This window comes from Lithobates pipiens, unplaced genomic scaffold (genome assembly GCF_037356315.1).
Source record: "Lithobates pipiens isolate NorthernLeopardFrog02 unplaced genomic scaffold, aLitPip1_a1.2 Scaffold_28, whole genome shotgun sequence".
Classification (NCBI taxonomy): Eukaryota; Metazoa; Chordata; class Amphibia; order Anura; family Ranidae; genus Lithobates; species Lithobates pipiens.
The window spans coordinates 146,818,559-146,831,739 of NW_027507789.1; the positions used below are offsets into that span (position 1 = coordinate 146,818,559).

Below are 13,181 nucleotides of genomic sequence, written 5' to 3' on the forward strand. Positions count from 1 at the left end.
TGGCTATGGTGTCCTTTTATGAAGCAGTGAAATCTATTCACTGCTTCATTCTCCGGCATTCACATAGGAGATCTTTCTCCTCTGTGTGCCACTTTATGAAGCGGAGTAGATCGCTTCACACTTGGAGAAGTGAAGCGATCTACAAACGCTTCTAACACTGGAGAAAGGCCCCTAATACTGGAATCTCGTGAGACTTTACGAGATTACAGTACTAGAAATTCACAGATACACACAGATGTCAATTTATTAAGCAGTGATAAATTATCACAGCTCAATACACTGACACGCGGTGTGATTAATGTTAGTGAAATAAAGCGTCCCCCTACATAATATATACATGTATACACACACAGACATTATATATACATGTATATACACACACATTATATATATATATATATATATACATATACACATTATATATATATATATATGTATATATATGTATACACATACATATGACAGGGGGACATGGTTACAGTGTTGGGGAGTCTGAACGAGGCATAAGGAAGTTAATTATCTTCCTCTTTCCTCCTCAGATCCCCCCACATTCTCTCTTCACTCCCCGGTTCTCCACCTCTGAGTTGGTGAATCGGGGAATGTGAATTCTGACACAGATCACCAGTGAAGCGCTGAGATCGCAGCTTCATAAAGTGACCGTTACTGTGTCAGTCTATGAGGATTCTCAGTGTGTGGAGATAATCGGCGGGAGAACAAGTTCAAACACTTCTCCCCCGATTATCTCTGGTTTATATACTGTTTATGGGCTGTGATCAGCGGCGATCCTCTGGATCTCCACTGATCACTCCTTCATAAACGGACACCTAAACCACAAAAGTGAGTACACCCATAAGTGAAAATGTACAAATTGGGCCCAAATTGTAAATATTTTGTGTGGCCACCATTATTTTCCAGCACTGCTTTAACCCTCTTGGGCATGGAGTTCACCAGAGCTTCGCAGGTTTCCACTGGAGTCCTCTTCCACTCCTCCATGATGACATCATGGAGTTGGTGGATGTTGGAGACCTTGCGCTCCTCTGCTTTCCTTTTTAGGACGCCCCACAGATGCTCAATAGGGTTTAAGTCTGGAGACCAGCTTGGCCAGTCCATCACATTTACCCTCAGGTTCTTTAGCAAGGCAGTGGTAGTCATGGAGGTGTGTTTGGGTTCGTTATCGTGTTGGAATACTGCCCTGCGGCCCAGTCTCCGAAGGAAGGGGATAATGGCTAAATCCTGCCGCCTTAACCTCCGCAACATCTCCAGAATTCGACCCTTCCTGACTAATGACACCACAAAGGAACTTATTCACTCCTTGATTATTTCCCGCCTTAACTACTGCAACTCTCTCCTTAATGGCCTACCATTAAGCAGACTATCCCCCCTTCAGTCTATTATGAATTCTGCTGCTAGACTAATACACCTCACTAACCAATCCATGACTGCTGCTCCTCTCTGCCAATCCCTTCACTGGCTCCCCCTACCCCACCGTATAAAATTCAAAATGCTAACCATAACATACAAGGCCATTCATTCATCTGCAGATATCGCCCAAATCGCCCCCTCCACTCCTCCCAGGACCTCCTGCACTCTAGCTTCCTTGTTACCTCCTCCCATGCTTGCCTTCAAGAATTCTCCAGAGCCTCTCCCATCCTCTGGAACTTTCTACCCCAGTCTGTCCGATCAGCCCTTACCCTGTCCACCTTTAAGAGATCCCTGAAAACTCATTTATTCAGGGAAGCCTATCCCACACCCACCTAACTGTCCCCGAGCCACCCCCATCATATCATTCTCTGCAGCTATTACCTTTTGTACCACCCCCTCCCTTTAGAATGCAAGCTCTACGAGCAGGGCCCTCCTGTACCTTTTGTATTGAACTGTACTGTAATTGTGTTGTCCCCCCTATACATTGTAAAGTGCTGCGTAAACTGTTGGCGCTATATAAATTGTGTTTAATAATAATGCTCTGCTTCAGTATGTCACAGTACATGTTGGCATTCATGGTTCCCTCGATGAACTGAAGCTCCCCAGTGCTGGCAGCACTCATGCAGCCCCAGACCATGGCACTCCCAGCACCATGCTTGACTGTAGGCAAGACACACTTGTCTTTGTATTCTTCACCTGGTTGCCACCACACACACACTTGACACCATCTGAACCAAATACGTTTTTATCGTGGTCTCATCAGACCACAGGACATGATTCCAGTAATTTATGTCCTTAGTCTGCTTGTCTCTAGAAAACATGTTGGGGGCTTTCTTGTGAATCATCTTTAGAAGAGGCTTCCTTCTGGGACAACAGCCATGCAGACCAATTTGATGCAGTGTGCGGCGTATGGTGTGAGCACTGACAGGCTGACCCCCTACCCCTTCAACCTCTGCAGCAATGCTGGCAGCACTCATATGTTTATTTCCCAAAGACAACCTCTGGATATGACGCTGAGCACGTGTACTCAACCCCTTTGGTTGACCACGGCAAGGTCTGTTCTAAGTGGAACCTGTCCTGTTAAACCGCTGTATGGTCTTGGCCACTGTGCTGCAGCTCATTTACAGGGTCTTGGCAATCTTCTTATAGCCTAGACCATCTTTATGTAGAGCAACAATTCTTTTTTCAGATCCTCAGAGAATTCTTTGCCATGAGGTGCCATGTTGAACTTTCAGTGACCAGTATGAGAGATTGAGAGCGATAACACTAAATTTAACACACTGCTCACCATTCACTCCTGAGACCTTGTAACACTAATGAGTCACGTGAAACCGGGGAGGGAAAATGACTAATTGGGCTCAATTTGGACATTTTCACTTAGGGGTGTACTCACTTTTGTTGCCAGCGGTTTAGACATTAATGGCTGTGTGTTGAGTTATTTTGAGGGGACAGAAAATTTACACAGTTATACAAGCTGTACACTCACTACTTGTACGTGTGTAATACATTGTAGCAAATTGTCATTTCGTCAGTGTTGTCACATGAAAAGCTACAGTGCCTTGCGAAAGTATTCGGCCCCCTTGAACTTTTCAACCTTTTGCCACATTTCAGGCTTCAAACATAAAGATATAACATTTTTATTTTTTGTGAAGAATCACCAAGTGGGACACAATTGTGAAGTGGAACGAAATCTATTGGATTTTTGAAACTTTTTTAACTAATAAAAAAATGAAAAGTGGGGCGTGCAAAATTATTCGGCCCCCTTGCGTTAATACTTTGTAGAGCCACCTTTTGCTGCGATTACAGCTGCAAGTCGCTTGGGGTATGTCTCTATCAGTTTTGCACATTGAGAGACTGAAATTCTTGCCCATTCTTCCTTGCAAAACAGCTCAAGCTCAGTGAGGTTGGATGGAGAGCGTTTGTGAACAGCAGTTTTCAGCACTTTCCACAGATTCTCAATTGGATTCAGGTCTGGACTTTGACTTGGCCATTCTAACACCTGGATACGTTTATTTGTGAACCATTCCTTTGTAGATTTTCCTGTATGTTTGGGATCATTGTCTTGTTTGAAGATAAATCTCTGTCCCAGTTTCAGGTCTTTTGCAGACTCCAACAGGTTTTCATCCAGAATGGTCCTGTATTTGGCTGCATCCATCTTCCCCTCAATTTTAACCATCTTCCCTGTCCCTGCTGAAGAAAAGGAGGCCCAAACCATGATGCTGCCACCACCATGTTTGACAGTGGGGATGGTGTGTTGAGGGTGATGAGCTATGTTGCTTTTACGCCAAACATATCGTTTTGCATTGTGGGCAAAAAGTTAGATTTTGGTTTCATCTGACCAGAGCACCTTCTTCCACATGTTTGGTGTGTCTCCCAGGTGGCTTGTGGCAAACTTTAGACAAGACTTTTTATGGATATCTTTGAGAAATGGCTTTCTTCTTGCCACTCTTCCATAAAGGCCAGATTTGTGCAGTGTACGACTGATTGTTGTCCTATGGACAGACTCTCCCACCTCAGCTGTAGTTCTCTGCAGTTCATCCAGAGGGATCATGGGCCTCTTGGCTGCATCTCTGATCAGTCTTCTCCTTGTCTGAGCTGAAAGTTTAGAGGGACGGCCAGGTCTTGGTAGATTTGCAGTGGTCTGATACTCCTTCCATTTCAAAATGATCGCTTGCACAGTGCTCCTTGGGATGTTTAAAGCTTGGGAAATCTTTTTGTATCCAAATCCGGCTTTAAACTTCTCCACAACAGTATTACGGACCTGCCTGGTGTGTTCCTTGGTCTTCATGATGCTCTCTGCGCTTTCAACAGAACCCTGAGACTATCGCAGAGCAGGTGCATTTATACAGAGACTTGATTACACACAGGTGGATTCTATTTATCACCATCAGTCTTTTAGTACAACATTGGATCATTCAGAGATCCTTGCTGAACTTCTGGAGTGAGTTTGCTGCACTGAAAGTAAAGGGGCCGAATAATTTTGCACGCACCACTTTTCAGTTTTTTATTCGCTAAAACAGTTTCAAATATCCAATAGATTGAGGTGATTCTTCTCAAAAAATTAAAATGTTATATCTTTATGTTTGAAGCCTGAAATGTGGCAAAAGGTTGAAAAGTTCAAGGGGGCCGAATGCTTTCGCAAGGCACTGTATAATAAAATGTTAACAAAAATGTGAGGGGTGTACTCACTTTTGTGAGATAAATATATATATATATATATATATATATATATATATATATATATATATATATATATATATAAAAAAGAAAATTCACATAAGTATCCAATATATGATATAAAATGCTAAAGCATATCACTACATCAAATTAATATAGGTTAAAATACCAAAAGTTAGCATTGTATGAATATTAGTGCAGTAGTCAAACCTGTATTTTTTCTCTAGGTGCGACTTGAGTACATGCAAGGTAAAGCTTTGTTACTGAGCCCACAAGATAAACTGGAGATGTTCACAGGGACAGTGTCAGCCATTCTTCATAAAATAAAAGGGATGAATAATCCTCCAGACAAGTGAGTAAAATCCAGAATATATGTCCTTAAAGTATGCAGTTTGGGTACATTGATGGTGATTTTCTGAATTACTGTTGTATAAATACACACATATAAACGTGTACTAACTTGGCCATACATTTCCAGGATTGCAGTGGAAGTATCCAAAACTTTTATTGTTCTTGTCCATTGAAGAAGGACACAGTCCTTTTGTCCATTGAAGGACAAAGTCTTTAACGACCATGTTATACTGCCACCCACAAGAGGATTGAAGACTGGCAAACAAAAAAAAAAAACTTCTTTCCTAAATGAAGACTCTACATTGCTTCAGACATTTATCTCCATTTGCAGCTATTCAGCTTTGTCTTCCTCAGCCTGGCTTTCTGAATCCAGCATCCTGACCCCGCTGGACAGGATATTGCAGGGATAGCCTGACAGTGACATTCGGACACTGGGGCAAGACTCTGTTCTGGTGAAAGCAATCCTCAGCACTTACCTTGTGTCTGAAGGCTCACCTAATGAGTTGGACGGTTGGGCCAAGCCCCAAGAGTTACTTAATTTACATAGGCCGATGAGCTCCAATTATTCCACTTTTTATGCTGGTCTATCTGTGGAATGGTTTTAAACTGTGGAATTAGACACTAATGTCATCCGCTGGGTGGAGAGTTTTATGTGCTCACTTTTCCACTATACAGCATCAAGGAAGCCTCTCCCCACTGGAACTTCAGTCTGCTCCAGCTGCCCACCTTTGGTCACTTCTGGCTTTATGACCGTCATCTGCTACCACTACCAGCAGTCCAGGTTTTGTGAATACTTGAGGCCTTGCCTCTTACCCTTAGGCTTCATGCACACGAGACGCAGATGCAAACTCTGCTGGACACATGTTTTTAAAAGCTTAAACCGGCGTTTAGAAACGCGCGCTTTGCCGTGATTTTTACCGCGATTTAGTTAAGCTAACATCATAGACCCTCCCCAGCTCAAAAAACAGTATTATTAACTATTTCATCAATTTTGTGAGACCAGAGTGAGTAACAGCAGCTGTGAGAGCTGCAGTGTACTTGTATTTAGCGTGTCACTTGCCACGGCACCTGCCACAAGTTGTGGATTGTCCACTTGCCACATCACCTGCCACGTCACCTGCCACAAGTTGTGGATTGTCCACTTGCCACATCACCTGCCACGTCACCTGCCACAAGTTGTGGATTGTCCACTTGCCACGTCACTTGCCACATCACCTGCCACGTCACTTGCCACGAGATGTGGTTTGTCCACTTTCCACGTCACCTGCCATGCCACCTGCCACAAGTTGTGGATTGTCCACTTGCCACGTCACCAGCCACATCACCTGACACAAGTTGTGGATTGTCCACTTGCCACATCACCTGCCACGTCACTTGCCACATCACCTGCCACAAGTTGTGGATTGTCTACCTGCCACATCACTTGCCACGTCACCTGCCACAAGTTGTGGATTGTCCACTTGCCACGTCACCTGCTGCGTCACTTGCCACAAGTTGTGGATTGTCCACTTGCCACGTCACTTGCCACAAGTTTTGGATTGTCCACTTGCCACGTCACTTGCCACGTCACCTGCCACAATTTGGGGATTGTCCATTTGCCACATCACCTGCCACATCACCTGCCACATCACTTGCCACATCACCTGCCACAAGTTGTGGATTGTCCACTTGCCACGTCACTTGCCACATCACCTGCCATGTCACTTGCCACAAGATGTGGATTGTCCACTTTCCATGTCACCTGCCATGCCACCTGCCACAAGTTGTGGATTGTCCACTTGCCACGTCACCAGCCACATCACCTGCCACAAGTTGTGGATTTCCACTTGCCACGTGACTTGCCACATCACCTGCCACGTCACTTGCCACGTCACCTGTCACAAGTTGTGGATTGTCCACTTGCCACATCACTTGCCACCTGCCATGTCACTTGCCACAAGTTGTGGATTGTCCACTTGCCACAAGTTGTGGATTGTCCGCCACGTCACCTGCCACGTCACTTGCCACGTCACCTGCCACAAGTTTTGGATTGTCCACTTGCCACATCACTTGCCACGTCAGCTGCCACAAGATGTGGATTGTCCACTTGTCACATCACCTGCCACGTCACTTGCCACATCACCTACTTCGTCACCTGCCACAAGTTGTGGATTGTCCACTTGCCACGTCACTTGCCACATCACCTGCCACGTCACTTGCCACAAGATGTGGATTGTCCACTTTCCACGTCACCTGCCATGCCACCTGCCACAAGTTGTGGATTGTCCACTTGCCACATCACCTGCCACAAGTTGTGGATTGTCCACTTGCCACATCACTTTCCACGTCACCTGCCACAAGTTGTGGATTGTCCACTTGCCACGTCACCAGCCACAAGTTGTGGATTGTCCACTTGCCACATCACTTTCCACGTCACCTACCACGTCACCTGCCACAAGTTGTGGATTGTCCACTTGCCACGTCCCCTGCCACGTCACCTGCCACAAGTGGATTGTCCATTTGCCACATAACTTGCCACATCACCTGCCACAAGTTGTGGATTGTCCACTTGCCACGTCACATGCCACGTCACCTGACACAAGTTGTGGATTGTCCACTTGCCACGTCACTTGCCACGTCCCCTGCCACAAGTGGATTGTCCACTTGCCACGTCACTTGCCACGTCACCTGCCACAAGTTATGGATTGTCCACTTGCCAAGTCACATGCCAGTCACCTGCCACAAGTTATGGATTTTCCACTTGCCACGTCACCTGCCAGGTCACTTGCCACGTCACCTGCCACAAGTTGTGGATTGTCCACTTTCCACGTCACTTGCCACTTCACCTGCCACGTCAATTGCCACAAGTTGTGGATTGTCCACTTGCCACCTGCCATGTCACTTGCCACAAGTTGTGGATTGTCCACTTGCCACGTCACTTGCCACCTGCCATGTCACTTGCCACAAGTTGTGGATTGTCCACTTGCAATTGCAATTGTTTAAAATATTTTTCTAATGGTTTTTCATCATTTGCAATCATTTTTGAGATTTTTAATGTAAAAAAAAAGGTCACCTTTAAAAACGCTTATACGAAAACGCGGCAAAACGCAGTAGCGGCGTTTTACCGCGTTTTGCGTCTGAAACATGGAAACTTTTGCGTCTGAACCCATTTTTTTGCTTCTGGAAAAACGAGGTTAAACGCAACTGCATAAAAACGCCAAAAAACGAGACTGTGTGCATGGACACATAGGATAACATTGAATGAGTTCAGGAGCAGTTGAAAAAAGTGTCCAACTGCCTATGAACACGCGTTTAACTGCATCTCGTGTGCATGAGGCCTTAATCTATATATTGCTTCACCACCACACAGTGGCAACATGTCCAATTCTAGACATGGTGGGGAACAGCCCTGCTTTACCTAGGTGCCCCAGCTTACTTTCCACTTACAGCTCCAGTCCTGCTTGCAGCGAGCCTACTGAGGGTGCTGAGGTCTGCAACCTGAACTTGTGTTGAAATCTACTTTTAGAGTCTGCCCCATCCTCGGAATCCTCTTTAGCTCCGTCGGGTCTAGCTGGGTCTTGTGCCTTGTCAGATGAGGTTTTGCCATGCCTATATAAGGTTTTATGACTCAAATCACCCAGTTTTTAGAATCTGACTGCAGAGACTAGGAGCATGCTCCTGTGCTCTCCAGCATTCAGAGAAAGGAGGGGATTCTGGCACTCCTAATGCTGTGATGCCTTTGCCTATGGTGCAATGGTAGCTTTAATAGCACATCTAAATCTAAAACTTAGTATTATTTAAAACAAGAAGGCAGCCATCCTCAGGAGGGTGTCCATTACCTTTGTGAGCAAGGAAAGTAAAAGAAGGGGTGTGGTGGCGCCATGGAGGTGCTCTCCAGCAGTTTCTGTGTCTGATCTACCTACAGCCTTGGCAGCAGCTGAATCATTGTCTCCAATGTCTCTGATTTCGAGTCACTCATGTTCTTGAATGATGAAATTACCCCTGAGGAATTGCAGCCTACTGCAATTACATCCAAATTAAATGAAACAGTTTTGGTTTTGACTCCTATTGATGCAGTGCACGCAGGGCCGTCTTTAATGTAGATTGGGCCCTGGGCAAAATTTTTCTTGGGGCCCCCCTCCCCATGCAACTTCCCTCTCCACCTACTCTGAGACATACAATAAATAGCAGCTAGACCTAAAATCATTTTTCTGTATCAGATCAGGCAGAAATTGCGATTGGTGGCCAGCAGTTACAGCATATCTTTACTGCTCACTGACTAGTTGCTAGAGGTTACAGCGCATGTTATGGCTCACTGATTAGTTGCTAGAGGTTACAGCACATCACCTCCTCACAGCAGGGGAGCATGATATACATAGGAATGGCACCTTTATTTACATATCAATGCCGCCAGCCGCAGCTATTTACTTAGTATTGTCGCCGCTATTTACATATGAATGCTGGTTAATTATATGTAAACACAGGGTGAGCCACTTGCACACAACAATAGGGCAGAGCTGGGCAGCATTAGTACCAGCACTTCACACAGATATTAGGACACAGCACAGGAATAAAACTTCAAGGGACAAGGGAATTTAAACCTGGATAGTTGGCAAGTACCGTATATACTCGAGTATAGGTCGATCCGAATATAAGCCGAGGCCCCTAATTTACCACAAAAAAACTGGGAAAACTTATTGACTCGTGTATAAGCCGAGGGTGAGACATGCAGCAGCTACTGTTACAGCTTAAAAGAGTGGAAAAGAGGGTCAACAATGCCCATCTGCAGCTGCATACCTCCCTGTGTCCATCCCTGTGTCCATCCCTGTGTCCCGTCCATCCCTGTGTCCCGTCCATGCCTGTGTCCCGTCCATGCCTGTGTCCCATCCCTCCCTGTGTCAATCCCTGTGTCCCGTCCATCCCTGTGTCCATCGCAGCCTACCTATCTCTTTGCCTTCTGCAGCCTCTGTGTGCCATGCCGCACCTCTCCTCCTCGTCTGACAGACGGCGGCCATTCCACTGTTCAAAAGCCGCGCCTCTCTGTCTGTGATAGGCGGAACACTCAATTTCCCAGCAGTCAGTGTTCCGCCTATCACGGACATTCTCTCATCCTCGTCCGTAGTATGAGAATGAGCGGATGTCCGTGATAGGCGGAACACTGACTGCTGGGAAATTGAGTGTTCCGCCTATCACAGACAGGGAGGCGCGGCTTTTGAATAGTGGAAGTGGAGTGGAATGGTCGCCGTCTGCCTACCTGATCTGCGTGACTCGAGTATAAGCCGAGGGGGGCACTTTCAGCCTAAAAAAAGGGGCTGAAAATCTCGGCTTATACTCGAGTATATACGGTATGAGGCAGCTGTTTTGGGCCCCACAACAATGACAGGGCCCAGGGCAGCTGCCCCTTTTGCCCTGCCTTAAAGACGGCCCTGAGTGCACGCCCCTCTGAAACTAGAGGATCAGCTTCTTGCTTCTGCCAGTGTTTGTTTCCAGCCTTAGGTTGTGTAAAACTGTTAAAGTGTTGGTACTGTGATTATTCTTTGGAGTCAATAACTAGAATTATCAGTGACTGAGAAATTGCAAATAAAAAACATGAAAATGGAATGGCAAACAAGGTAACAGGTCTAGTGCAAAGTTTGAAGGGTTTCTCACAATAAAAAGTGAGTGAACATCTCTTCATAGTGAGGGCAAATTCCCGTTAGCTGAACTTCAGGAAAAACATTTATATGTGCGAATGAAGAAATATTTTACCAAAGGATTGGTATATTTGTCCATGGTAGCTTTGTCACACACAAACCTGTCTAGCAGGGGAGGGGTCCTAATCTTTTCCTGCTGCACGTTCACTTTCACCCACATCATAATACCCCAAGCACCATAGAAAAGAGTAACATTCCTCTTGAGAGTAGCATATACAATTAATCTATCTTTAGGTAAAGATAAAGGATTCTCTCTTTTAGCTTGGTTTTACGCTTATTTGTGCATGTTTTAACTTGTATGTTGCATATGCATTATGTGGAGCAACCCTTTTATTTCTAATGGGCCACCAATAAATGTCAAAGCAGCAGATAACACACCTTACCCTTCAGCGCATAAGGCCTCGTGCATACTGGACGTTTTTGGACGTTTTTACAGCAGCTGCTTGGCAGTAGACGTTTTTTTCTACAGTCATTAAACTCACCATCATGTTATCCTATGTGTCCATGCACACATAAGCTGTTATCAGCAGTTTTTGGCAGTAACGTTTTTGAGCAGTAAAAAAAAACTCAAAACTAGTGGATTCTGAGAGACGTTTTGCAGTAAAAACGCTCTAACGCTGATAAACGTCAATAAACACTCAAAAATGTCGCTCACCAGCATTTTTTTAAGGTTTTTGATCCATTGAAAAAAATCTTTAAAAAAAAAAAAATGCAAAAAAACGATAGAAAGCGATAATAAAAGCTAAAAAACGCTATTGCAAAAACTATGAAAAAAGTTGAAAAACTCACTGCAAAGCTACTGACGTTTTTAGAACGTTATTTTAACATCCAGTGTGCATGAGGCCTAAAAGTGAATGCACACACACACTGCACTGAAAAAAATAGGAATGAAATGTTTTTGTGATAAAAGGCCAGTAAGGTAGAGTTTTGATGGATGGGTTTTTGTGTATATTTTGAAAATCAGTTTTGTACAAATTCTTTTCTACAGACAGGAGCTTCTGAGTTACATTCCCATCTCTGTGCAGAATCGCTTGAACCTGCAAAGTGTGCAGCAATACCTCATGCAGGAGCTGCGGTCATTGAATAACTTGACTGTCCAGCAGGCCAAGCTCCGCTTTTTAGGTACGGATAGATTTTTCTTGTCATTAGTTTATTGTATTCTTCTTATGTGCTGACTTATTGGTTTTTTGATGTTCTGCTAAATCCTTTTGTGTGTGAGTGTGCATATAAACTAGAGACAGCTAGTATAAAATAACCTATTCCCTAGTACCTGGGTGGGTCTGTTTCAGCAAACCTTCCGGAGAAAGGCGGTCGTCCGACTTCGGCTGGATGGCCATGAATCTGCTACCTCAGTCCCTGTCTGGAGCCTAACGCCCCGGGGGATCAGGGTAAGGTCCTTCCTAGTGGAGGATATCAGACACCCGTTGCACGTTTTTAGTGTGTCACTCTTTATGTGTGTGCACTTTTTTTGGCACCGGGTGGAAGTTTTTTGGGTGTGTTTTGCACGCCATAGGCTTTTTCAATCAAAAAAAAAAGGAGTACAGGTTGCCAACAGCATAGGAAATTCCAGTTGTGCTAGAAATTGAGGAGTCCTCTAGTTTTTCAGTTCATCGGGGTATCCCATGCTCCCTCACTCTATCCAGTGCATTGCATTGGAGGCCCTCCAGTTGTTCAGAAACTACAGTTCCCATCATGCTTAGTCATGTCTGTAAATTTCAGCGTTTTACAATGCCTCATGGGATGTGTAGTTTGGCAACAGCGGAAGGGCCGTAGTTTGAAGATCCTGGTGTAGATTGATCTTTGGAGATAGTGGAGGAGAGCAGGAAATCCGGCTTGTGCTCTAAAGGGGAAATAGGAGCATATATGCCAGCTGATCCTACGGGGGTATACTACAGAAAAACAAGTTCACACTCTGCAACATGTTACACCCATATTCATGTTAAAAACCCACTGACCCCCCCCCCCCCCCCCCAACCACCACCCCGATGTACAGCCAAACAGCTTACACACAGAGTCTGCAAGAACCCTGTATAGCACCCATGATCTACTGATCATGGGTGCAATGCTTTCAAGGCTCCCAATAAAAAAGGTGAACTTATCCTTTAATAAAATCCGATGAGAAAAAAAGCCTCTTGTCAGCATACTGCAGAGAAATGCCTTTTCTCTCTGCATGGAAGCAGTGTTTTCTCTGTAAAGGTCTTACACACCCCCTGCTGAGTCAGAGGTGGATGCCTCCAATCAGCTCAGGCTCCTTAGTAATTGGAGAGTGCCAGCTCTGATGCAGCAGGGGGTATGTTAGACCTCTGCAGAGAGACCACTGCTTCCGCACAGACAGAATGTGCCCTCCTTTGCAGTATGCTGGAAGGGGACTGATGTTTGTACTCAGGATGTAGCTGCTTTCTAAAGAAAAGCAACTGTTAGACACCTATTGTTTTGAGGCATCAGAAACATATGTTGCTGATTTAAATTGAAGGCTCATTAGAGCTTTAAGGGTACAGGTAGAAATATGGGAATTTCTACAAAAACCCTTTCCGTAACAGCATTATAAAAGTGTCAGCA

At 44.9% G+C, this 13,181-nt stretch overlaps 1 protein-coding gene across 3 annotated transcripts in view; it reads left to right on the forward strand.

Annotated features, from left to right (window-relative positions):
- MYO15B (myosin XVB) overlaps positions 1–13,181 on the forward strand; it is a 337,586-nt gene that overhangs the window by 298,352 nt on the left and 26,053 nt on the right. For all 3 annotated transcript variants that reach the window (XM_077459669.1, XM_077459670.1, XM_077459671.1), the window contains 2 exons: positions 4,827–4,951; positions 11,611–11,744. In XM_077459669.1, coding sequence (XP_077315795.1) covers positions 4,827–4,951; positions 11,611–11,744 — 259 coding nt within the window. The remainder of the gene's footprint in view (positions 1–4,826; positions 4,952–11,610; positions 11,745–13,181) is intronic.